The sequence below is a fragment of the Miniopterus schreibersii genome (genome assembly GCF_964146895.1).
Source record: "Miniopterus schreibersii genome assembly, chromosome: 7".
In the NCBI taxonomy this organism is placed as follows: Eukaryota; Metazoa; Chordata; class Mammalia; order Chiroptera; family Miniopteridae; genus Miniopterus; species Miniopterus schreibersii.
In genome coordinates this window covers 2,230,574-2,257,142 of record NC_138108.1, presented here as the reverse complement: position 1 = coordinate 2,257,142, position 26,569 = coordinate 2,230,574, and the positions used below count along the sequence as shown (strand labels likewise).

Genomic DNA, 26,569 nt, shown 5'->3' with positions numbered 1-26,569 from the left:
CGAGGGTCCATATTCAGGGTGTCCCCCAAAAATGTGTGCACACATTTTTGGGGGACACCCCGTAACAGCTGACAGCTCAGTTTTGAAAATGAAATGTACTCTAGTAAACACTGCCTTTATAATTATTCCAAGTGTGTGTATACATTTTGGGGGGACACCCTATATGTGGCCTGCGGGTCCACAAGCCAATGCCTGATGTCCTTTTGAAAGTAACCCATTAGCTCACCTTCCACTGCCAGCACCTGGGTGGCACCTGAGCCGACGGCCTCATCTGATCACTTCTGTCTTTGCCACCCAAGAACCGTAGGCCCAGAGTCCATTCAGTAAACGTTCTCGCTGTGCTCTGTCCAGACTGGGTTCCCCAAGTTGATCCCAGAGCAGGAATGAGTGCCAGGGGACCGAGAGGTGGTCCCAGAAAGCAGGGGGGAGGGGAAGGAAGCGAGATCGAGACGAGAGAGCTCTCCGGAACGACCGCCCGCTGCGCGTCCGGCACTTTTATACCCAGGACGTCACATAGTCCTCACTGCAGCCCCGCGGAGGTACCTGGCATCACCCCAGCTACAGGTGGGGACACAGAAACTCAGGACCAAGGGCCTTACCCCGGGTCGGCTGGCAGTGGCACCGGGTCTCCTCACTGTCTGTCCCTCTGCACCAGAGGAGCTCAGCAATCCCGCCCCACACGCTCCCCACGGCCTGGGTAAAGCGTGGTGTCGCCTGGTGAGCGTTCCAGGGCTCTTGACCAGGTTCTAGAAACCCTGGACGCGGGACACTCACACGCCAGCTGCTGGAGAGTAGAGGACAGAAGGTCCGCCTGTGGGCGGCCTGCCTGGGTTCTCAGGGGGAGGCCGCGTGGGGCTGGGCCCCGAGGAGGCGGGCAGCCCACGGACTCCGGCTCGGCGCTGCTCCAGGATTCTGGGCCCGCCCAGGCCCCCGACAGACCTGTGGGCAGCGCCCGAGCCTCCTGAGATGGACGTAAAGTTGCGAGCCCTTTTCTGGGAACAGGCTCCTCCTTCGACTAGAGGCTCCGTCCGGGAGCCAAGCCTTTCCCAGCCCCTTCAGCTGGGCCGTCCCAGCGCACACGCAAGGCCAGGCCCCGGCCGCCTCCTCCGGAAACAGCGCCGGGCCTGCCCGGCCTTCCGAATGGCTCGAATTCCTCAAGCTTTGTTTCTGAACCTGGTCTGCTTTTAATTTTCCGTTTCTGTCTTTCTGCTACCGGTGCTTACGAGCCAGCGGTAGTTACTTTCCGCAGAGAACTCAGGGAGGGAAATGCACAGTAATTTTATGATCAAACTGTTTCCTCCACCCCCTTCACTGCACTTCCCCCCCCCCCCGAAAGGTACAATTTCCTCATCACATTTACTTTCTTTCTCTCGCTGACATGTATTCCTGCTCTTTCAGGGAATCAGCACTTGCAAATTATACCTCTTTCAGCTGTCAGGCTGGAAAAAAGAGCCTATTAAGAAAGTGTTTATGTTCAAAGTAGGTATTCTGAAGAAAAAAACGCTTCTTTTAAGAATAATTCCCCGAACAACTCTTAACAGGTTTTGATGAAAAGGCCCTTTTTGTTACCGGCGTGAGGAGCAGCACAGGCCGACCCACTCCGCTCCCCTTGCTCCGGGTCTGGCCAGGGCCCGCGCGTCGGGGGCTGGACTTTCGGGACCCCCCGAGGGCCGGTGCGGCTGTAATCTCAGACGTGAACGGTGACCGAGCCTGTCTACACAGGATCGGAGCTTCAGGCGTCCCCCGAACAGAAAGGCAGACACGAGTGACCGGAATGAAACAGCCACATGATAGCGACACACTTTCCCAATTGAAAGCAATGACCGTGTGGTCCAAAGAACCCGTTCGAGCCAGAGGCTGGGCTCTGTCCGTGGCCCCAGGAGAAGCCAAGGGCCCTCCATGGAGGTGCCCCTCCCCCAGCTTAGAGGAACAGCGAGACCTGCTCCCCCCCTTTGAGAAATCAAAGGAAAACTGACACCCCGCATTGAAGGGTGTGTGTGTGGGGGGGGGTCCCTCCTTGTCTCTCTTCTTTGGGAAATGGATGTGGGTTAAGACCAGGCCTAGTGGACCCCTCGGTCAGCGGATGTCCTGTCCTCCAGAAACCACGGTGTGGGGCTGCTTCGTTCAATCTGAATTCCAAATGAACCATGAATACTTTTTGGGGTAAGTATGGCCCATGCATCTATGTGCCATGCGTGTCCCAAATATTGTATGGGACCTGCAGAAATTACTTGTGCTTTATCTGAAACTTAACTGAAAGTCCTGTATTTTTGTCCTGTGAACCTGGAACCCTAGCTCAGGGCGAAGGAGGCCCAGACAGGCGGCGGTGGATCCGGCCCCGAACAGCCTCAGGGCCCGGGAGAGGCAGCCGGGTCGCGGGCATGGTTAGAGGCGGGCCACTCTGGGGCCGCATGTCCCCCGGGCGTCTGCCAGCATGCCACTCATTTGCTCCAGCCATTGCCAGAGACGAGTGTCCCGTTTTCAAAATCGCCGCACCTATTCAGGCAGGGGCCCCTGCCGTGAAGGGTTGGAGGCTTCCCCGACTAGCTGTAGTTCCGTAATTACCCCAGAGCCTTCGGACTGTCTCTCGGGTCTTTTATGCCATCAGAGCAAATTGGCAGCTAGAAGCCTGTAATCCCATTTACACGTGTTTTGGGTTAGGAAGGAGGGTGCAGATTCTGTCCCGAGCACCATTGTGGTATCGCAAGGAGGATTGCGTTTCAGTTGGAATTAAGCTTTCAGGCAAGTGGAAGAGTATGTGACGCTTCTCATCCCCAGCGTAAGCCCTGCAGGAAAGCGGTGTCGATCCGGGACAGCCCTCGGTGGAGAGTCCAGCGGGGACCTCCCCCGCGTTAGGGGGTGTCTTGTATACACTCTGAGCCCCCACGACTCTAGTTCTCTCTGTCACGGTTTCTGTTCCCTCGCGGGGACACTTAGTTATCCATTAGGGGCTATTTATTTGTCCAATACCTACTACGTGTAGGCCCGAAGCATCGACGTGACAGAATACGGCTCTTGCCCTCCAGGCATACACCTCGATTGCGGGCAACAGAGACTAAACGGTCATGGTACCTTGTTCTGGAGGGAGCCACGGGCGAGCCAAGCCCTCCTCTATGACTAGAAAGAGGAGTCGTGCTTAGTTATTAAATTATTTGCATGGTGTGGTCTCGCCCTGCTGAAGTTCGCAGGCCCGAGACACAAGGTGTGGCGAGAACCGAAAACCCCTGGTTTCCGCACGTGAGAAAGGAAATGAGGTTATTGCCAGGCAGCTGCCCTCTGGGGCCTCTCGGGCTCACGCGAAGGAGCCACGTCCCCCGCGAGGGGCCTGCTCCCCTCTCAGACTCGCCCCGCGCGGCCCCGCGCACTGTGAAGTGCCGGGCGCTTTAGTGCCGCACGTGGATTTTTCCTGGTCTCGTGAGAAACTAGATACCCGGTTACTTGAATGACCGGCATGCCCACGAGGGAAACTGGCCTCTGTCCGGCTCACTCTGGGCCGCCCCTGAGGCTACGGGCCTCCCTCTCTCCAGGTCTCTCTCCGTGCAAGGGTGGGCCTATTCCGTGTTATTTTAATACACAGCTACTGTTTCTATACGAATTTAATAAAATGTGTTGTCAGCTCTTGGGGGTTACAGCGACAGTGAATTAAATTTAAGAGAGTAAGAGTGTCCTCTGAGGTCCATTGTAAAATGCAAGACGAGCTGTCCATTGATCTTGGGGAGGGTGCTCAGGCTGCCAGCTTGGCCACCTCCCCGAGGGACGTTGGATGTGTCTTCTTATTATTTCAGACCACAGCTATGATGATTCTAAAAATGCAGAAAACATGCTAAAGTATAAAGAAGAAAATAAAAATTATCCAGAGCCTCTCCACACGAATCACGACTGTTTAAAAATATACTTTTTGTCTTTTTAACATAATTCAAGTCAATGCAAAAGCAGTTACTAAAGTTTAAGTCTTAAGAGATGCTCCAAAGAGAGACGACGTGTCCCAATTTATCTGCAAAAGAATATAGAAAGATCACACTCCATAAATATGTGATCAGAATTGGTTCAGATTTAGCCACAAGTTTGTTATTTAATTTGTTTTTGGTTTTTTTTGCATATCAATTTTTTTTTTTTCTTAATTTTCAAAATTTCTTCCAGAAGAAGAACCTTTAAAGACGTTCCTCTAAGGAAGGTTCGTTGCTAAAAAAAAAAATCCTCAATTCCTGATCATCCAAAATGTTTATTTTTGACTATAAATATGACTTTACTGTCAAAATGCTCTTTGGGAAAGGAGCCATTGAAAATAATTAAAAAATGAGATGCATCCATGGAGTGATGAGAATGTTCTGAGGCTGGATTTGGGTGACGGTCGCAGAACCCTGTAAATTGACTGGAGACCCGAACTGTCCGCGTGAACAGACTTACTCTGCGGTCACAAAAGGCTTCTATTTTGCACTCAGCCCTCTTTATTTATTTATCTTTATTGTTGAAAGTATTACAACGTCCCCTTTTCCCCCATTGGCCCCCTCCACCCTGCCCCCCAGGCCTTCACCCCACTATTGTCTGTGCCCATGGGTTATGCGTTTATGCGTGTAAGCTCTTAGGTCAATCTCTCCCCGACCTTCCCTCGGAGGCCCCTCAGCCCATCCATGCCTCTGTGTCTCTGGGTCTATTTTGTTCATCGGTTTATTTTGTTCCTTAGATTCCACGTGCATGAGATCATGTGACACTTGTCTTTCTCTGACGGGCTTATTTCCTTAGCATAACACTCTCCAGGTCCCACCCTGGGGCGCATTAGGTGGACATTAAGTGGACACTCAAGCCCTGGCCAGTGTGTCTCTCTGGTCAGAGCATCAGCCCCAGCACCAAAGGGTGCCAGTCCGACTCCTGGTCAAGGGCACCTATCTGGGTTGCAGGTTTGATCCCAACCCAGGTTAGGGTATGTGCAGGAGACAACGGATGGATTTGTCTCTCTCACATTGAGGTTTCTCTCTCTCTCGCCCTTCCTCCTTCCCTGCCACTGTCTCTAAAAATCAATGAAAAAAAAATATCCTCAGCTGAGGATTAACAAAGAAAAAAATAAAAACAGAGAAAGTGGACAATCGAGACGTCAGCTCTCCGGCATGCAGCTGAAGCACAGCAGTGGCTTCCGCTTCACGCCCTGTCCTTTCCCGTGGCCGTGGTCACGAGAGGGGTGGCTGTCCTGGCCGGTGCGTGCAGTCTGCGGGCTGCGGGCGAGGTCAGCCACGTCGTGCCCACACCCGGGGCCCCGTGGGCCTGGACGCCCAGCGCTGCTTGGCCAGATGAGTTCCCAGCAGGAGATGCTGGGGGTCGGGCAGGCGCCCCGCTGGCCACACAGCTGCCGGCCGGCGCGCTGACCTGCAGAGCGGGGTTAAAGACAAGGTCTCGGTTTCCACCGGCACAGTGAGGACTGGTGTGTCAACATCCCTCCCGTCACCGGCAGTCAAGTGCGTGTTGACGGATGGCCTCACCTCTCCGGGGAAGTCCTGCCGGAGTGAGCTTGGCTCTGTTTCAGGCGAGACGCAGCCCAGGCCCGCTCCAGGCAAGGCGGCTTCTCTAAAACCAGTGACCCAGCCTCCCTACCAGGCCGGAGGCTGAGTGACACCCAGCAGCTGGGCAGGGCTGTGGGCGAGGCAGGGGACCCCCCTGAGCCTCAGCTTCCTCCTCGGTGACACAGGTATACTAATGTACACGAATGCTCTCTGCAGGGCTGTTACCAGGGTTCAGAGACACATGCGACGTCTCTGTGAAAGAGCGACACTCAGCGTTCACTTGTTACCGCCATCCTTTCCTTCATTGTTAATGAAACCACTCGACATGGGACTCATGTCATCCCCACCTGGCTGCAGGGACTTGCACCTGTTCCCGCCTGCGAGGGAAAGCCAGGGACCCTGCTCCCGGAGTCTCACTGCCCAGCCTCTACCTTGTGCTCAAGTCCTTGCCTTGGAGGCGGCGTCTTTTTCCCCAGGGGAGTCCCCATTTGGTTTCCTGCCCCCTCCACCCTGCAGATGCCCCTGTCCTCTGGCCGCCGCCAACGGGGCACCTCCCTGCCTCGGCCTGTCCCACCCCACCCCACCTGAGGGCTAGTCCCGTGGGGGCTTGAGTAACGCAAGGAGGGGCTGTGTGACCGGCCCCTGCCTCTCCTAGTGCCCCCAGCACTCAGGGCTCCTTCCCAGGGCCCCCTGGGGGCTGAGCCCGGCGCCCCTCCCACCAGCTGGGTGAAGTCCTTCGCTCAGGCGCCCAGGAACTCCACCATGACATTGAGCTGGAAGTGTCTGTCTCCAAGACCAGCTGAGTGGCCCCAGGAGGAATGTTGGCTCCTGACCCCCCCCCCCCAGAGGAACACAGGGAGCACTCCCCATGAACCCGAGGCACAGCGTGAGGGGACTGTCCCGCCAGCCCCTCCCAGGGTCATTGTCGCTGTGGGAGACTGGGACCCAGGTGCCTGCTGATCCCTGTACTAACTGATCCCAACGTCAAAACAGGCTGTGTGGGGACCGTCTCCTGCTCTCCGCCCCCAGCAATGAATCCACAGAATGACGCTTCGAACTCGCAAATGGAGCCTCTGCAAACAACAGAAGTGTCTCGGGCTGTTTGAAATAAAGTTCCTCTCACTGTTAGTGCCGACTGCCTGGATTTATATTTCAGCCCAGGCCTCCCAGAGCTCTTGGCCCTCCCGGCCCTCCCAGGCCTCCATCAGCCTGGATCTTGAGCCCGTCCCTGGTGCTCCAATTCTTGCCACCAGTACCTGCCAGCCTGGCCCTGTCCCCGCAGAGCAGGAGGCCCAGCTTCCCTCCCACTTGCCTTGGGGCTCGGGTACCCGTGTTGGGCCTCTGGCCTCGCTCCCCCATTATCAGACTTTCCCACAGCTCCTCTCCTGGTGGAACCTTCCTCTGCTTCCTGTCCCAAACCCTGACTCACAGTATTTACATCTCCGTGGGGGAGCCAGGGGACTTTCCAGAGCAAAACTGAGATGATCTTTTAAGATGTAAATGTGTGTAGTGAAACCCTGCTAGGAGGTGCAAGAGGGAGGAGACGTTCTTGGTGGGCGGCCCTGGACCAGGACTTGTGAGCTTGTCCTGAGGTGCGAGAGCGACAGGAGGGGACAAATGCTGGGGAGAGGGTGCATCTGCTTCCGCCTACCTGCCCTTGATCTATTCCTAGTTCATTTCACTTGTTTCTAATTTACATGCTGAACAACCGGGAATATCAGTAAGATCAGACCAAGCGCGCGTAGGCCCACCGCCCAAGGAAAGCGCCTGTGATGGACCCAAGCGGCTGCCTTCCGCCCGGTCCCGCCAGAGAGCACGCCCGCGACAGGGGGGGACGGGAACGGGGGCGTCCCGGTGCCCGCAGAGTCCGCGTCCCACCGACCCGAGGCCAGCTCCTGCCCTCTTCGCCCTGGTTTGCCCAGTTGAGCCAATAAGCTCCTCCTTTTTGCTTGAACTAGTTCAACTTGGGTTTCTGGCGATTACCAACAAGGAGCACCTGACTTAACCGGTAAACGAGGCAAGAGCGCCCTTGGCTCGCGTCTTTGGGACGGGCCTCCTGCAGAAGCTAATGCAACTGTAAGCAGAAACCCTGGAAATCTGGTGTTAACGATTTTTAGGAAGAGCGTGTTTTGAAAGTGAGATCTTGCTCTGCCCTATTTTTTCCTATTTCTCTCTGAACAGGAAGGAAGGAAGGAGGGAGGGAGCATCTCCCTTACTAATTTGAGCTCACAAGGTGTCTTTAAGCTCCTTAGAAGTCTTTCCAAACATAAGTGGAAATTAAAATATATAACTCTATTGGCATATATAAAATTTGTAATCTTAAAACCCATATCCGCTGAAATAATTTTACCAGATGAACTCAGATGTGTCTTCTTTGTCTCCAGGTTTAGATCTTTTCAGCCGCATCGGTGTTAGGTTTTGAAGCAGGATCTATATATTGAAGCGTGATGGGCGTGAAACGACAATGCTGTGGAATGTTGTCCAAGTTTCAGAAAAATGAGCCTCGGGTTTGACCCGCTGTCCCTGGCGTCCCATTAGGCTCTCACGCTTTGATGTGTTCTCGTGGGAGCAGCTTCCTGGGCTCACTCGGAGATCAGAAAACATTCTTTTCTGTGTCAAACTTGACAATGGAGAGGAAGTAGAGATAGCCATGCTTCGCCCAGAACTTTCTATTCAAGTTTATTTTCCTCTTTTTAAAATTTAAAGGCTAAAACGAAACATTTCAGACACAGGGAATGACAAATCATCTAAAGTATACCTATGTGCCACCAATAAGATCTGACAAATGTGAACATTTTGCCTGAAGAAGTAAAAATATCACAGAGATGGTGTAGATGTCCCCGTGTATCCCAGTTGATCCCACTTCTCTCTCTCTCCTCAGAGGTAACCGTTGTCTTCAAGTTGGTGGATGGCCTTTCTCACATCGACGTAGGCTTTTTGTGTAGTTCCACAAACCATATGTACTTTTCTTTGACTGCTCTAAAATTTTAAAAGAACAATATCATTTTATGTGTATATTCTACAATGTTTTCAAGGTAAAATTTAATGAAAAGCCCACATCTAAGTGTACAGTTTGATGTTTGATAAATATATACACCCATGTAAGCACTAGTCCAATTGAAAAGGTGCAGCCATATAGGAAACAGGATAAAGTTTCCTCAAAAAATTAAAAATGGAATATATCCTAAGAATCTCAAAACACCAATCAGAAAGAATGTATGTACCCCGATGTTCATAGCAGCGTTATTTACAATAGCTGAGATCTGGAAACAGCCCAAGTCCCCATCAGTAGATGAATGGATAAAAAGCTGTGGGACATTTACACTGTGGAATACTATGCAGCTGTAAAGAAGGATCTTGTACCCTCTGGGACAGTATGGATGGACCGGGAGAGTATTATGCTAAGCGAAATAAGCCAGGCAGAGAAGGACAAGTATCACATGATCTCACTTATATGTGAAATCTAATGAACAAAATAAACTGATGAACAAAACAGATCCAGAGACGAAGAAGCATGGAACAGACTGATGAAGCTCAGAGGGAAGGGGGGGAGATTAATTAAAGAGCTTATATGCATAAATGCATAACCCAAGGACAAAGACAATAGTGTGGGGAAGGCCTGGGGGGGGGGCGGATGTGGGGTGGAGAGGGTCAAAGGGGGGAAAAAGGAGACATCTGGAATACTTTCAACAATAAAGATAAATTAAAAAAATAGAGAACATTGCCATCATCCCAGAAAATCCCCTTCCAGTCAGTCCCCACAATTATCTGAGTTCTACCATGATATAGTAATAGAACTGTCCTTAAATGTTGCTAATTGCTATGATGTCTTTGTTGAATATCAATGGACTGCACCTGTGTGAGTCTGTTTCTGGACTCTATTTTGTTTCCTTGCTCTATTTGTTTATCATGCCAATACCACACTAAATTGCTTACCATGACTTTATAGTAAGTCATGAAATCACAAAGTGTGAGTCCTCCAATATTCCTCCATTTCAAAATACTTTTAGCTATTTATAGGTCTTTTTGAATTTCCATAAAAATTTGAAAATTAACTGGCCAATTTCTACAGAAGAACCATCTGGGATTTTGATGAGGACTACATTAAATCTACACATCAATCTGGGGAAATTTGACATAGTATCAATATTGCATCTCCCAATCCATGAATATGGTATATCTCTCCATTTATTTTGGTGTTCTTTAATTTCTCTCAGGGCTATTTTTATAGAGGTCTCATGTGCCTCTTGCTGAATTTATTCCTACATATTCTATGAGTTTTGGTGTTACTGTAATGGAATTTTAAAATTTTATTTTCTAATTGTTTCTTGCTGATAGAAATACAATTGACTTTTGTATACTGACTTTATATTCTTCAGCCTTTCCAAGTTCACTGATTAGTTCTTGAAGTTGTTTTGTGTATTTGTGGGATTTTCTATGTAAATCATGTCAACTGCTAATAAAAGTGGTTTTGCATCTTTCTTTCCAACCCATATGCCTTTATTTCTTTTTCTTCTTTATTGGCAATAGTTAGGACCTCCAGTGCAATGTTGAAAGGAGGTGGTAAATGGATATCCTTGCCTGTTTTCAATTTTAGAAGTGTTCGAATTTCACCATTAAGTAGAATGTTAGCTCTAAGTATTCATACATGCCCTATATCAAATTCATATATACCTTATAGCCAATTGAGAAATTAAATCAAATTGAAATCGTTCTATTTTTAGATTGAAAATTTGTTATCATGAATTGATTTTTAATTTTTCCAATGCTTTATTTCATTAACTGAGTAAATTATATTGATTTTCAAATGTTAAGCTAGACTTGCATTTCAAGGACAACCCCTACTTAGTCATGATGCTTACTGTTGTGTTTGATTTGCTTTTTAAAGAGATTTTTATGTCTATGTGCATGAGGGATATTGGTCTGTAATATTTTTTTCTGCTAATGTTGGTTCATTTCCAGTTTGGGGTTCTTAGAAATAGTCATGTTATAAACATTCTTGCATTTTTTTTGCGCGCAATATTACACCTTTAAGTTGGATACATACTTTGCAGTGAAATTTCTGGGTCCTACAGTATATGTATGTTCAACTGCAGCAAATATGCCAAAGTGGTTGTGCTAATTCACACTCACCATCAGGGTACTGCAGTGCCACTCAAGGGTGGGCTTCGAGCTATTGGCGACTGGTCTGCAATGAGGTAAATCCAGAAACTGATACTGAGTGTTTGGAAACTTTTATGGAGACATGACAGTTAGGTGACATACAAACACGGGGTCAGCAGCCTTATCTGAGGGTGTATGGACAGTTCAGATGTCACACCTGAGAGCTGAGGCACAGTCAGCAGGAGCTGTGTGCTAGTCGTGCTCAGTGGGACCGTGTTTGGTCTGCAATGCACTGGAAATTTAAAAAGAAAAAAGAGAGCCGGTCCTTCACTTGGAGTTTGAGAAGCACCAGTGAATGAGAATCCTGGTGGTTCCACATCCTGTTAACATTCAGTTACTTTCACTTTAGCCATTCCGGTGGGTGTTCAGTGGCATGGCGCTGTGATTCTAACTCTATTTTTCCAGTGACTAAGGAAGTCGTCCGCTTTTCATGTTTATTGGTCACCTGGATATCCCTTTGGGTGAAATACCTATTCAAGCCTTTTGCCTACTTTTAATGTATATGGTTTTCTGTTTTCCAAAAACATTTAACCGGAGCCCTTTCCTTACTCCCCCCACCCCCCATCCCCAATTCTATGAGGCAGAAGGTGAGTGAAATAAGAGGAGGGCAAACACCTGATTAAAAATAAGGTTCATCTGAGTTTAGTCACTCAGTTAATATTGATGAGAATCTACCATGGGCCAAGCACCATGTGTCACGTGGGGATACAGCACTGAACAAATAACAACATTCTTGCCCCCGAGGACTAGTGCTGTAGTGAGGAGAAGACGAACAGTGAACTGCTGACTCTGGATGGTGATCGGGGCAATGAAGAAAATCGAGTGACAAGGGAATCACTGGGATGGGGACACTTTGGCTAGAGAGGTGAGAAGAGGTTTTTCTAAAGAAGTTATATTTAAGCCTACGTCCAAATAAGAGGAGCAGCCCTATAACAATCACTGGGAAGGACATCCCAGGAAGAGAAAATGTCAGGTGCAAAGGTCCTGAGGTAAGAATGTGTCTTCTCAGGGCTAATAGAATAGATGCCACGATGCCTAATTCAGTGTCTTGATGCTCCCAGATCCCCTGACGTCCTCCCCCAACATTTCTCAGAGAGTCAGGCGGGGGTCAGGCTGCAGCTGAGACTCGGCCAGAGTCCTGCCTCTGGCTGTCTTTCCCCCATTCCCTGTAAGCTTCTCCCGGGAGCCCTTCCCTCCTGAATCGGTTGCCCTGAGTTCTCATGCAGGGTGCGCTTTAGGAAGCCTCACCTGAGACAGTCTTTCGTGTTGTTACTGTGGCTTTTCTCTCTCCCTTGTCTCTCTGTGGCACTGGATGGCAGCGTGTGCTATGAGGCCAGGCAGGCCTGGCTGTGGCTCTACCTCTGTCACCAGGGCTCCCCTTGGGCAGGCTGCCCACTCTTTCTGGGCCTCATTTCCTCAGTTACACACATGGGGGGGGATGGTGCACCTTCCCAGCTGCGGTGAAGATTCCAGGCAGAACACGTAGCAGAGAGACTGCAGAGTCACGCTCAGATGCCGCTCCTGTGATGAAACATTCAAACTTTATCAAAGGGTCCATCAGAGGTTGAAACCTGAGTTAAGCATCTTTTTAAAAATCCTCACCCGAGGATATTTTTCCCATTGCTTTTCAGAGAGAGAGGAAGGGGGAGAGAGAAAAACGTCAGTGTGAGAGACACATACTGATTGGCTGCCTCCAGCACGCGTCTTGACCCAGGTAGGGATTGAGCCTGCAACCTAGGTACGTGTCCCATGGCTGGAATCAAACCCAGGATCCTTCAACTCCACAGGCCAACGCTCCAACCACTGCGCCAAACCTGCCAGGGCCTGAGTTAAGTATCTTTGAATTCCTGAAAAAAACGCTATGAGTCACTGGGGTTTGGTGGGGCCAGGGGTGGGGCCTTGCTGGGACCTGTGAGGAGGTTCCTCTAACGGGAATCTTTTCAGTTAATCCTGAGAAGCACCTGGCAAGAATAGAAGGTTCTATTATAATTTTTTAAAAGATAAGAAACCTGATATTCAAAAAGGCTGAGCCGCCTCGGGAGACGTGATGTGTAAGTTGGGGTTCCAGGCAGACCTGTCTGGACAGAGCCCAGGCTCTTGGGGCCCTGTCTCTACTCCGAGGTCCTTGCAGGAAGAAGCTCTAAGTGTCTGTCACTCAGGGGAGGTCCAGTCCTAGCTGAGCCCACTCCCAGCAGGCCGGGCCTGTAGATGCTGCAGTTTCCCCCCAGGGCTGGGACTCCAGGCTCCAGGGCTCCGAAATGCCTTGTGTGATATTCTGAGGTTGTGCTGGGCAAAGTCATTCCCCGAGCCAGGCGCACAGTTGAGTGTCCTCGAGGTCACATCTGCAGTCCCCAGTATCCAAGCTGACTCCATTCTAGCTGGTCACTAGACACCCGGACCCACCGGCACTGGCCCTGGCCCTCCAGCATCCCAGAGCTTTTAAAGCGAGGCGGGGGCTGGGCAGGAGGCTGGGCCAGGCGGTCACACCTGCTCGCCTACCGGCCGAGGGTGGGGCGCGGGGCGGCCTCTCCTGGAGCCTCGGCTCCCAGGTGCGGCTCCCAGGCGGGGTGGCCGCTGGGTGGCCGCGGGGCCGGGCTGGGAACCCTCCCCCACCCACTGAGTGCACAGGGAACCACCAGCGCGGAGTCAGCCGGCCCGCGCCCCAACCCCCCTTCTCGGGGTTTCCTAGGAGAGCAACCAAACTCCTAAGCCGACCACGTGGGCCCCTCCCTTACAAAGGCGATCCTCCCAAAGCTGGGGTACACTTCCCCAGGGCCCCAGAGGCATTTCAGGCCCCGGGGCGATGGAGTCCCGTCCCCTTCGAAAGCACTGCTTACTCACCTCTCAGTTCCCCGGGCCTGGAACAGGGGCGGGCGGGGGTGCGGCACCCGGGCCGCAGCGGACGCGGACGCGGGTGGGGGTGGGGTGGCCGCGGGCCGCCTCCTGCGCGCGGCCGAGCTGCGCCTCCCGCAGCCGCGAGTCCTGGGTCCACCGGCCGCCGTCGCCCCTGCACCCGGCCGGGCGGGGAGGGAGGGCCCCAGAGCGGAGGAACTAGCCGGGTGCTTTTTTTTACAGCTGCTTTGCATGTCCCTTCCTCCACGGTTAGCAACAGCATCCTGGGGCAGGTTTCTTTTCAATGCCTGTTTCTTTTTCTCTTTTTTCTTTTTTCAAGAGAGCGCGCTGGATGCGAGCGGATTCAAACCCACCCTGTTTTTTCAGCGCAGCACCCAAACCTGCCCCGGGACAGATGCGTCTCTAAGGGACCGACGGCCAAGTTCACAGACGGAGACAACGAGCCCGTGGCCAGTGTCACGGAGGAACCCCTGCTTCACAGCTGGGGGCGCATTTCCTTCGGGCTCGGAGGTTGGGTAACCGCAGAAGGAATCGGCGCCCAAGACGGACGCATGAGCATCCTCACAGCGCCCCCTGCACCCCGGGGGTGCGGAACAGCTGCCCGCAGCTTTCCTGGAGGGCAGCTCTCTCTGGGAGCTGGGCCTTGGGGTGCCCCTGGGAGCAGACCCCCTCGGGGCGCCCCGGGAGAGCAGGTGTGCGCTCAGCTCCTGAAGACTGATCTAAACAAAATACTGTTTTTGTTAAGGAGGCCTCCAGCGGAGGGGCGCGCGACCTCCCCGCCCCCCCGGCCCCGCCTTGGCTGGCTGCTCTTACTTTTAGTAAAAGTATAAAAAGAGGCTCCGGAGGGAGAACGTGGAAACTCTGCAAGGGGCGCACTTGGCTCCGGAGGCCCTCAGAGAGCCCCCCGCGAAGGAAACGCTGCACCTCCCTCCGGGGAGCACCCCTACCGTGGTTTTAGAAGTGAAAGCTGAGGTCTTTGCTTTGTGGTTACTTTTCTAAATAGGGCGCGAGAGGTGAACGCTCCATGGAGCACATTTTTAGGTTTAATTCCCCCATGGACAGAACTTCAGCCACACACTTCTAGATAAGAATGTAGATTTAAATAATCATAACAATAATAGTAATAAAGCGTTGGCTAAACTCACCTCAGGAAAAACATCATCCAAGAGACACTTTTTCTACCCTGACTGTGTGTGCCCCGCACTGTGTAGCAGCTTCAGAGTATCGTTTTGCTTCGGTTTTCAAGGGCTTTGGGCCTAAAGTACTTTACAGAAAGAAAAAAAAAGAAAAAAAAGACTTGAAATAAAATCTATTGAAATCTATTCCGGAGGCTCTTTCCCCGCTTTGGGGGTATTCGGTATGATGCCGATTGCTTGCTCCCGCTAACACCGTGACCTCCGTCTTGGAGGAATTAACAAAGGAAACCCAGGCTGCCTAAGTCAGCCCCCAGGTTCAGAAGTTCAGCGCATTTGTCTGGGGAACAAAGTCTTCCCGGGGCCGAGAGGCATTCAAAGGGCGCACTGGTGTTAATGGGATTGTTCGCGATATACCTGAGACCGGATAAATATTTGACGATTTCACAGAGCACCAGGGTCTCGTCGCAGTTTTTCTTCTAGCTGACACGTCCGTCCCCCGCCCCCTCTCCCCACGGGGTCTGGACCTGGCGGCTTCATTAGACTTTGCAAATGAAGGAAGGTGGGGGTTTTCCAAGAGCGGCTGGTGCGCGTGGAGGGGCTTCGCTGGGAGCAGCAGACCGGGGTGCACGGAGGGGTGTGTGCGTGCAAGCATGCATGTGTGTCTGCGCCGACCGTCGGGTGGGGCGGGGGTGGCACGGCGCGGGGGGAGGGAGGCGGGGCTGTGGGTTGCAGAGCTGCCATCTAGAGGCGCCTTCCCGCAGTGTATATAACGCGAGTCTGCAGCCCTGAGCTCGCAGTGCCCCGAACCGCTCAGCCCGCAGGCAGGGAGCGCGGAGCCCGCAGGCGAGCCCAGAGCCGGAGCGCGGCCGGAGGTAAGGCAGCGGCTCCCCTTCGCCCCGGCGGGGAGCAGGGGAGGCGGCGGGCAGGGCTGCCGCTCCGGCGGGGGGTTTGCGGGGCGCTGGCGCCGGACCGCGCGGGTCCGCGGGCGGGGAGCCGGCGCTCGTGGCACCGCCGCGCCGCACTGCGCGCCTACCCGCCGCCGCGGGGCCGGGGCGCCGTGCCCGGCGGAGGGCGAAAGGGCGGTTTTCTTAGGTCGCTCGTGGCAGGACCTCTCGTGCGTCCGTTGGGTTTGGGGATCTCGTGTCCATCTGCGGCGGTGGGTGCCGAAGCTCCAGCGCGCGGAGGACTCCGCGAGGGGGTGGCCGGGTGTCCCTTGTGCCTCTCGGAGCCGGCGCGGGGGACAGCTTGGCACCCCGCTTCGCTTCTGCCGTGTCAGCTGCGGGACAGACCGACTCGGTAGGACACGCGCAAGTCCAGACCGATGGACCCTGGACTCCGAGGCATCCTTAACGGAGCAGACGCAGCCGGGGCTCGGCGGAGCCCAGGGCGCCCGAGCTCAGCGCCTCGGGGGGATCGCGGGTCCTGGGAGCCGGGGAGCTCGGCGTCTCTCTCCCGACCACGTCCTTGCTCATCTCACCCGAGTGCTTCTTGTTCGCGCAGGACGTGTTTAGTCCAAGGCTAGGACTTTATGATTTATATGTACCCCTTCGGTAAAACGTAAATTTTGCTCAGCTTTGTCAGCAGGCTCAAAAATTCAGGAGGCGTCCGAGAGGAAGGACTTTGGAGCGAGGGCAGAGATGGGTGGTTAACCGTGACTTGTGATTTCCAGACAGAATGAGAAGTTGTAAAAGTCAGACTGGCTGTCTCCCTCTCCCTCTCTCCCTCTCGCTCTCTTTTTCTGTCTCTCCCCCCCCCCCCCCCAATTCATTTGCTCGCTACAGAATAATTACATTTCCCTAAAGTGGAACTGCCTCCCCCCCCAGCTCCCGAAGTGGTTGCCAGCCTTTGAAGGTGTTTGGTGCAGTGACACCCCCCCCCTGAAACTTCACTCTGCAGAGTCTCCATGTGATAACTTTCTCTTCTCTTTTTAAGCACAGATGCAGCCTTTGTGTGCCTTTATTATGCCAGGAAAATGCCAGACCAAATAGGCTTGCCTAGAAAAGAGAGTGGAGGCTGCTGGAGCCTGCGCCCAACTTTCTGCAGATTTAAGTGGATAAAGCTCTTGCCCCCCCCCCCCCACCCGCCCAGCCTCCCCATGCACGGCTCTCCCGGGGGCACAGGGGAGCTCCACCTTGGAAACAATTTGCCCTTTTTTCCCCTGTCTCTGCCATAAACACTCAAGTGTGCACACAACTGCTGAGCTCGATTCCACAGCCTCCTGGGGTGGGGGGTGGAGTGGGGGCGGAGGCTGCTCGGGGTGGAAAAGCAAAAGAAAAACTGAGAAACGCAGGTGGAAAGGAGAAAGGAAATTGGAAAGTGACCGTATTTTGCTGCCCATCTGATTTTTTTTAAACGGGGCCTGCATCGCAATCATAGTTTAAAGAAAGTTCTGAAAAGTATAGCCCAGGCCGCCTGCCTGGGCTTTAACAGGGGGTCAGGACTCTAGAGGTGAGGTTACCCGTTAACAACGAATCCTGAGAGAATGGAAAAGATATTGTGGTTTCTGGTCAGGCCCAGAACAGGCCAAGCATAGGCTTTCTGAATTGGGGAAAAAAACACACACAAAAACCCACAATAAAACAAACAAAAAAACCTATTTACTCAGAACAGTGGCTTTTTGTGTGATCTTTCTAGGTGGTGAGGTTCCTGTTTTCCTGGGAGACACGGAAGTTGGTGGCAGTTTCTCAAACCCGAGCCTGAGAGTCACTCTCAACCCTGAGAGTGGCCCATGAGGAGGAAACAGCCTTAAAGAAAGGTTTCAGGGCGAGATTTTTCCCAGTGACTTTGCAGGACTTGAATGGAAGTGGGGGCTGGGAAGGATTTGTGCTGTTAAACCAGGCAACCCAGGAACTTAGTCTTACTCTTGGGAGCATCCAAGTGGGCAGGTATGTTGTTCAAGTCCAGAAAATCATAGCTCTAGGACACACATTTGCTATTATAATAAAGGCAAGGAAAAAAAAAAAAAAAAGGGAACTGGCTCTGTGCTGGGCTATCAGATGCCTTTGTTACACGAGGACCTACTAATTTAGAATTGGGGCGGGGAGCCCATTATTGCTTCCTTAGTAAAGCAATGGGGAATTGCTGGAGGAATTGTGTAGTTTTGTAGCAAAAATTTTGCTGAGCCAAGAGTAGGTGTGGAAGCTGACCCTGTTTTGTTCCAAGTGCCCAAAGGGTGGAAAGGCTGCGACTACCTCAGGTGGCCTTGAACTGCTGCTGGCTGAGGGCAGATCCGGGGCCGTGGACGGCGCAGCATGGGGACTGCACCCTGAGGCCTCGCTGGCACGTCCAGATTTCTTATTGTGCCAGATACCTTTGTGGGGCCCTTTTCCCGGCTTGAATGGAAGAGTCTGAGATTGCGTAGCATTCTCCTGGGAGCCCCATTGTGTGTGCCGGGAGCCCTGAGTGGCTCTCAGCCTGGCTGACCTCCCGCCGCCTGGTCCCGGTCCTAAGCTGGGTGGGAATTCGGCTCTGGTTACACTCCGCCAACCCTGGCGGCCGCCTTTGTGACTCGGGACCTCAGATCTGCCCTGCTGGGCGCAGCTCCACTTCCCTGTGGGCAGCTGAGCACACAGACCAGGTCGGGTTTCTGGATGTGGGGGTTCACTGTATCCCCCAGTACCTAAGTGGACGAGGTGCCCCCTGTGTTGACGTGGCATATGTCCGAGGACCCCGGGAGTAGGTAGCCTGCATCTGAATTAGGGTATGGCTTTTTCTTTTTAAATTTTCTATTATTTTTTGAATTCTCAAATGGTTCAGAGCAGTTCTTTACTTGTGCAGGCCAGGATCATTCAGGGTCACTCATGTGTGTGTGTGTGTGTGTGTGTGTGTGGTCCAGTCAGCATTGTTTTCTGGGGGACAGACTGCACCCCAGGCTGCTCTGGCCACAGGAGTCCACTAGGCTGAGAACCACCCCATAGATTTATTGCAGGATTGGTAACAAAAACACTCCAAAAAGCGAACACTTGAAAACCAAACCTCGGTCCTGTGCAGTTGCCCAGTGATTCTCTAGGTCCTGGGGGTCCTCGTCTAGACGGCAGGCCCGGCAGGTAGCGGGTGGGGCTTTCGCAGGAGACCCGAGCAGGCCTCCCCTCCCCAGAGTCTCAGGAGAAGTCGGGAGAGTGAGGTGCCCGCCCCTTGTCCTGCCCGGCCTGTCTCCAGGTGCGCAGCAGTGAGAGGGGCTGGACAGGTGACCTCGTCTGGGGACAGCACTGAATTGCTCCCCCAACTTCCAGCCTGGGAGAACAGGTCCCCAGTCGCAGAAAGCGGATAAAGAAGGTCCCCTGTAGGCAGGGGCCCTTCGGTGTCTGCGGGTGCCTGGGGCCTTGCCTGGCCCTCCGTATCTTATTTTTCCTGCTGGAGACTGCGGGCACCTTCCTCCCCAGGTGTCCTCCCCCAGCAGTGTGTCCTCCCTGCCACCCGGCACACCTACAAGCCTGTGTGGTTGTGTCACCTCTGTCCTCAGAGCCTTTTCAGCACCAAAGCCGCTTGCTTGCTCAAGACCATGTGGCTCCTGCAGGGACAGGCCCAGCCTGACCCCTCCCCCCATCAAGCCTTGATTCTGGCCTCTAGCTCTGCTTGGTGAACCCCCTCAGTTAGCAGGGCTGTGATCATGCTGGGTCCCTGTGCCCCAGAGCAGAGCCCCTCACAGAGGAGGTTCCACAAACTTCTGGGGGCCTGAGGAGGGGTGATGGTATCCCCACTCAGTGGGAATTTCCAAGGAGTCTCCTCTGCACACCCATTTCCAGGGACAGTCTCAGATCTTTCGTTTCATTGATTCATTGACTATTGATTCACTGACTGTTGATTCATTGACCACCTACTTTGGGCCCGGTGGCTCTGCTGGCTGTGTCTGTAGGAAGGTGAGTGAGATGTCGTGAGCAGGCAGGAGAAATGTAAACCAGATACACAGAGATTCGGCCTGGGCAGGAGAAGGCGGGAGGAACCGGGACACGTCATTTGGGACGGGAGGGGCTGAGGGGTTAGTTGGGAAGGGGCTTCCTGGCCTGTGATGGGAAATGGCAAACACATTGAAGGCGGTTTGGCTGAACACTGGCCAGACACCTGAGCACTTGGCAGTCTGTCCCAGAGGGATTGACTGTTGGCCGGTGAAGGGACAGTTTACTGCAGGACAAATCACCGCCCTGTGGGGACGCTGAGCTCAGAGGCCTCTAATCCCGGCTTTCCCCGCAGCCTGCCCAGAGAGCTCGGGCAGAGCATTTGGATGCAGCTAAGTACCCCAGGCTGCTGGCTGCGGCTCACTCGTTGCCAGGGATACGTGGTGGGTGAATAGTGAGCCTGGGAAGTGAGAGGCACGGCTCCCAGGACCGTCCTCGGGGACAGAGAGGAGCCCTTCCACCACGTGGGACATCAGTGGTAGACGAGGCCCTGGCAGACCTGGTCCCCCGCAGGCCCAGGACGAGCCACTGCCCCTCGTGGCTGGTGCGAAATGCAGCCTGAGGGCAGGTGTGGGACGGGGACTCCGTGGAATCTAGGTGACTCGTAAGATAAACCCGGGAAGTGTGGGGGGAGGGGAGGGGTCAGCAACCTACTTCTTTCTGTTCTCACTTGAGTGTCTGTGGTCTGGAAACGTGGAACCTGAACCTTTATTGTTTTCTGGAACATTCCTGCCTCTATTAAAATTTACATAATTATTTTATTTTTCAATTACAGTTGACATCCAATATTATATGAGTTCCAGGTGTACAGCGTGGTGGCTAGACGTGTATATAACGTATGAAGTGATCCCCCGATAAGTCTAGTTTCCACCTGGCACCCTCCACAGTTGTTACAATATTATGGGCTCTGTTCCCTGTGCTGTACTTTACACACTCATGACTATTCTGTAACTGCCGATTTATGGTTCCTAATTAAAATTTATGTAATTCCTGATGTCAAATTTCAAATAATAGAGAAGTTTATAGAGTCAAAGCTGCAATCCCTGCTTTGTCCCCTCACCCCACCATCTTGGCCCAAAGTTTTGTACATAATATGACAGTTCTCTGTGCCTTTTCTCATTTACATATAAAATGCGCACAATGTTTGCCTTTTTTTACATGAAAGAGACTGCGCCCTGTGAATGGGCGCGGATCTGCTCACCGCTGCCGCTGAACAGCGTTACAACTTTCCACATTCTCAAGGGTCTGTCTCCTCTGTTTTCACCACGAACAGTGGACACCCGAACTTACTGAACCATTTCTCTATTGATGGGCATTTCTGTCTTGCTAGCATATAATCTGTGCATCAATAAACATTCCTGTGTGTACACTTGGGAACATGAGAATCTCTCGGGAGGAGGAATGTGTGAATTGTGGAGTCACGGAACTGGAAATGTCTTTCATCCTGTGCCCCATTTCTCCCCCCTGCCGGGAACCTGTTATGTCGACACCTGACAACCTAAGTGTCTGTGGTGAGGCTCGTGCCCTGGCCCACCCTGGTGTGGGCTCCGAGCCACAGGGTAGCAGGCAGTGGGCAGCTTTGATTGACACCACAAAGTTGCTCCTAAGCTTCAGCTCCAAGAATGGCCGCTGCCTCCCAGGAAAGCTGACCATCCACACCGGCTGCTGCAGAGGAGGTCATGTGGGCATGGGGCACGCTCAGCTCTGTGTTCCTTTCTTTCTGGTCCCTGTGATCGGCCCAAACCCCAGGGTTTATGGCTGTGGCCATGGCCTCTTGGGCTGTCCCAGTGCAGGCGGAGAAGGAGCCCAGCCCGGCACCAGCCCAGTGGCTCTCCTGTCCCTGGGCCCGGCCCACCTCTCTGGCTTGCCAGGCTGTGACTTGTCCTCTAACCCAGCTCCTCCGCCCTCTCCATCAGCAGTGGGGACACTGAGGCCTGGGTAGGTCACCAGGAGGGGAACCAATGGCCACTTACAACCCAACAGAGGAGAACTTCCAGAAGCCTGCAGGCGGCCTCTGGTGATCGGGGTTCCAGGGTAGGTCGCCTGCCGTGAGTTTTGAGGCTGTGAGGAGCCAGTGGGTCCTGGGAGGCAGGGAAATGTCTCATTTCTTGGGGACTCTGTTCTTTATCCTGAAGGAGAACCGACTGCCCGTCTTTGTGTCCTGCATGACTTCCACGGCAGGGACACTGCCCAGAAGTGTCAGCTTCAGATTTGCAGCATGAATTAAGCGAGGAAGGGGAGGAAATGGGAGAAATCTCTAATACTGTCAACAATAAAATAAAATTTAAAAAATTAAATTGAAGAATTAAATGAGGGCACACTTTCCCCTAAAGGGAGCAGGAGGGCAGGGAAAGTTTTATTGAGCATTTGCTATGTGTTAGGTTCTGTATTAGGGCCTTCGGTTCTTAGGCGCTGGTGTCCTGAGAAGCTGCGGGCAGACGGGTTAACTAGGCTCAAGTAAACACTAACGAGTGAGGAGCCGGAATCCCGGCCCGGGAGGGTCCGCTCTCGGGGAGCTTTTCCCAGCTGCCTCTCATACCATCAGCGTGGTCACCTGCGCACCGCGGGTGGACCATCGACCTCCCTCCTCCGGGGAGTTCTCATGTGTGACCTGGAGTCCGCTTTAACTGCGCAAATAAACTTGGCTTGGTCAGTCATTACCTGGGACAGGTGAGAAGGAAGGGTGAGCGCCCAGTCCTCACCAGGGCCTGTGATTATCTTAATTTTACATCTCCCCCTGTAGTCATGCCCACCCAGAGCCATGCGTGCCAAGGAAGGATTTCAGGGCCCTGGGGGCAAGGGGGGCAGTGGTGGAAGACAGCCCCTGGCACCTCCCGTAGCTGGTGATTCATGGAGAAATCCTTGCCAGGCCAAGTGGTACCTCTGGGCTGGGTTCTCCATGAGTGCTGAGTGGTGACAATTCGGAGCATCGGCCTCACGTCAGGTCAGCAGGGGAGACAGTTGGGAAACGTGTCGGCTCCTCCAGGATGGCAGCAGGTGGTGACTTTTGTGCTTTGGGTCTTGGCACACAGAGCCCTTGGAGCAGTTGCACAGATAAAGGGTGGAAAGCCAGGCGCTGGCCCAGAGCTCGAGGCAGCTGCTCGGTTGCCCTCGGGTGGGAGTCACAGGGCAGCCTCGGAGCCCGCGGGCTTGGAGCGCGGTCAGCTGCAGGGTGCTCCGCATGCTGACCACGTCCCCGGTGGTCTGCATGTCTGCAGCCGGAGGGTGGCCCAAGACCCGGATTACGTGCTGATTTTGCAGAGAGGTTGAAAGAACTAGTCCCGTTTTTAATGCAAATTCAGAAGAGAGTCTGAATCAGTCTCACTAAGACCCCAGAGCAGGACACGGGTAAAGAACAGATTCATTCTGCCATTTTGGGGGTTGTAGATAAAATGTCTCCACTGTCCCCTCGCTGAGAGCTAGCCGGCCATCCATGTCAGCTGCCTGGCATTTCTCTGGCCCCTGGACTGTGTCGCTTTCACACCCTGGGCACAGCCGGGCTGGCGACTTCTTGCAAACACAGCCATGAAAAGAGAGAAAGCAAACACTGTCTCTTTGAGCACCACGTGGATTTAGATTCTGGGCGTGTTTGATTTTTTTTTTTTAATATGTTTTTATTGATTTCAGAAAGAGGAAGGGGGGAGAGAGATGGAAGCATTAATGATGAGAGAGAATCATTGATCGGCTGCCTCCTGCACGCCTCCGACTGGGGATCGAGCCCACAACCCGGGCATGTGCCCTGACCGGGAATCGAACTGTGACCTCCTGGTTCATAGGTGGATGCTCAGCCCCTGAGCCACGCCAGCCGGGCTGTTTGATTTTGTTTCTCAGAGTCCTGTAATGGTTGTTCTCTTTGCAAAACTTCTGCAGAGCCGAAGCCTACGAGGCGCTGAAAGAGCGTTGTGACCTAAACTCGAGTGTTTCCTAATGACGCAGTTTTCCTCTTCCGTCTTTCCAGTTCGATTTCTCACGCAGGCCACCTGGTCGCTGCCCTCACCGCCATGGAGCTGCATCTCTTTGACTACTCGGAACCCGGGAACTTCTCCGACATCAGCTGGCCCTGCAACAGCAGCGACTGCATCGTGGTGGACACGGTGACCTGCCCCAACATGGCCAACAAGAGCGTCCTGCTCTACACGCTGTCCTTCGCCTACATCTTCATCTTCGTCATCGGCATGATCGCCAACTCCGTGGTGGTCTGGGTGAACATCCAGGCCAAGACCACCGGCTACGACACCCACTGCTACATCTTAAACCTGGCCATCGCCGACCTGTGGGTGGTGGTCACCATCCCGGTCTGGGTGGTCAGCCTTGTGCAGCATAACCAGTGGCCCATGGGCGAGCTCACGTGCAAGGTCACCCACCTCATCTTCTCCATCAACCTGTTCGGCAGCATCTTCTTCCTCACCTGCATGAGCGTGGACCGTTACCTGTCCATCGCCCACTTTGCCAACACCTCGAGCCACAGGAAGAAGGTGGCTCGCCGTGTCGTCTGCGTCCTGGTGTGGCTGCTGGCCTTCTGCGTGTCCCTGCCCGACACCTACTACCTGAAGACCGTCACGTCCGCCTCCAACGAGACCTACTGCCGGCCCTTCTACCCGGAGCACAGCGTCAAGGAGTGGCTGGTCAGCACGGAGCTGCTGTCGGTGGCCTTGGGCTTTGTCATCCCTCTCTGTGTCATCGCGGTCTTCTACTTCCTGCTGGCCCGCGCCATCGCGGCGGCCGGCGACCAGGAGAAGCACAGCAGCCGGAGGATCATCTTCTCCTACGTGGTGGTCTTCCTGGTGTGCTGGCTGCCCTACCACGTGGCGGTGCTGCTGGACGTGTGCTCCATGCTGCACTTCCTCCCCTACTCCTGCCAGCTGGAGAGCCTCCTGTTCACCGCCCTGCACGTCACGCAGTGCCTGTCGCTGGTGCACTGCTGCGTCAACCCCGTGCTCTACAGCTTCATCAACCGCAACTACAGGTACGAGCTGATGAAGGCCTTCATCTTCAAGTACTCGGCCAAGACGGGCCTCACCAAGCTCATCGACGCCTCCAGGGTGTCGGAGACGGAGTACTCCGCGTTGGAGCAAAACACCAAGTGATGCGAGTCTCCGGACGGGACGCGTGTGTAGCTGTCCGCGGGGCTCCCGGCCACCTCGGGGCTCGAGACCCGGGCAGCGTGCGGGGAGGCGAGTCCCTGTGCGCCTCCCTCCGTCTCCCGTGCCAGCGCGGCTGGGACCCCGGCGGTGCGTCAGGCTGGCCGGGCCGCCCGCGGGTGCCGCTCGCCCGGGCCTGCGGCCGGAGGGCGGGGCTTGCTGCACTTTTGTACTATAGGACTTTCTGTTTCCTGAAGGTTTTCTATGGTGGTTTGTATTTAAATGCCGAGACTTTATTTTCTCGCTCTCGCTGTACCTTATAAATGTATTTGAAAGTCGAAGTATATTTTAAATACGGGAAGTGTAACGCTGACATGTACTCCGTGTTGTAGTTTGAAAGTGAGTGTGACTTCGGTTTTGACTAAGGATGACAATGACTGTTAGCTGTTGTGAAATTATATATAAATCTATAAATCTATGCCGGCCTCGGCGGAAATGTTCTATTCACAACAGCCTTCTACGTGGGGCGCTTTGTCCCGGCGTGGGGTGTGCGACGAGGACTGCCCTGTGACGCAGTTTCTGACGTGAATAATATCTGTAAACTTATACGGAAAACAGAAAAAAAACAACAAAAAAAGGCAAATTGTTCCGGCCTGCGACGCTGTGCATAGAACAGAGAGCCGTAGGCCAGAGTTCGCTCAACCTGTAAGTTATTTTCTTAAAAATAAAGATTTTTTTTTTTCCTAAAATGGCTTTTGAGTCTCAGTTTCAAAAGCATGTTTGGCATTTAGGAGGCACATATGATAAAAACATACAAATACACAGCACATGCAGGTCAACATACAGTGAACATGTTGTAAAGAAAGACCACTACCATCGAGGCAACACCCAGGGCCCAGGACTCTGGTGTCCCCAGGGCCACACATCGCCGCTTCCTGAACCTTCTGTGGTTTAAACTTCACTCCCCTTTCTCTCTTCAGGAAAATCTCTTTATTTAAAGATAGCCCATCAACGACCCTGTTCCTGAGGCCATGTGCTAAGTGAGTGACCAAAGCCACCTACTTTCCCGGTTAGAGAGCGCGCTCAGGATGCCGGTTCGGCTGAGCCTTCCCCAGCTGGACCCGGGCCGCAGAGGCGTCGGCCAGCAGGTCCGTCAGGGCGGGGGCTCGGGAGGCCTGGCTCCCCGTCGCTGCCCACGCCACCTCTGCCGACACAGGGGGACCGGGACCGGGAGCTGTGAGCGTGCCCCGAATGGGACGAGTGCGCGGCTGCTGGTGCAGGAGGGTCCCCGCAGCTCCCTCCTGGAGGGACGGGCAATGTCTCTGGGTGGAGACAGGCCTGAGACTTCGGTCCTCCTGGGCGATGGCCGAGGGCTTGAAAAGCTCTACCCGGTTTTCTGAAACACTCCGCACCCTTCCCCCTGTCCTGGGCCCCCCGGGGAGAGCTAGTCCCCATCCTGGATGGCGCGTGTACACGGGGGGGCTGCTAGGGTCCCAGGTCTTCACACCAGCGGCATCTGACAGGAGCGGTGCTGGTTCCGTCAGGCCTGAGAGGAAATGCGGGGCTGTTTTACTTGGTCCTTCTGGGCGGCTGGCGGTGGCCCGACCTCCGTACAGTTCCACCGGTCTCCTTACCCAGTGCCACTTCTGCACACACGCGCTTCGTGGTGACTCTCACGTGTCCCGGCCACGATGCCTATGGTCACGCCTAGGACGGCCCTAGCCAGTGTCTGGGTCAACTTCCAATTTAATATTTACAATATTCACTTTAAAAGGCCCCAGGAAGGGCGTGGTTCGCGGCGGGGCTGCGACAGAAGGTAGGTGACATGCAAGCCCGCCGCTCAGCAGCTCGGCGACGCTGGCTGCATTTCACCGTGGACTTCAGCGTGCTCCCCCTCCCTGCGACCTCCCCACCTCCGTGAAAGGCGACTGCAGGGGTCAAGGGGC

The 26,569-nt window shown here is 53.7% G+C and overlaps 1 protein-coding gene and 1 long non-coding RNA gene across 2 annotated transcripts; one reads left to right on the top strand and one right to left on the bottom strand.

Annotated features, from left to right (window-relative positions):
- Positions 1-7,792: 7,792 nt before the first annotated feature.
- Positions 7,793-15,313, bottom strand: LOC308559613. The gene is made up of 4 exons (XR_013999185.1): positions 15,062-15,313; positions 14,657-14,775; positions 11,907-12,179; positions 7,793-8,474 (listed from the first exon to the last, which is right to left on the bottom strand). It is a non-coding gene; the product is annotated as an uncharacterized lncRNA (long non-coding RNA).
- Positions 15,314-15,443: 130 nt separating this feature from the next.
- ACKR3 (atypical chemokine receptor 3) lies at positions 15,444-25,363 on the top strand. The gene is made up of 2 exons (XM_081142680.1): positions 15,444-15,519; positions 23,501-25,363. Exon 2 carries the CDS (start codon positions 23,544-23,546, stop codon positions 24,627-24,629), a length of 1,086 nt encoding a protein of 361 aa, XP_080998806.1. The 5' UTR covers positions 15,444-15,519; positions 23,501-23,543; the 3' UTR covers positions 24,630-25,363.
- Positions 25,364-26,569: the final 1,206 nt, after the last annotated feature.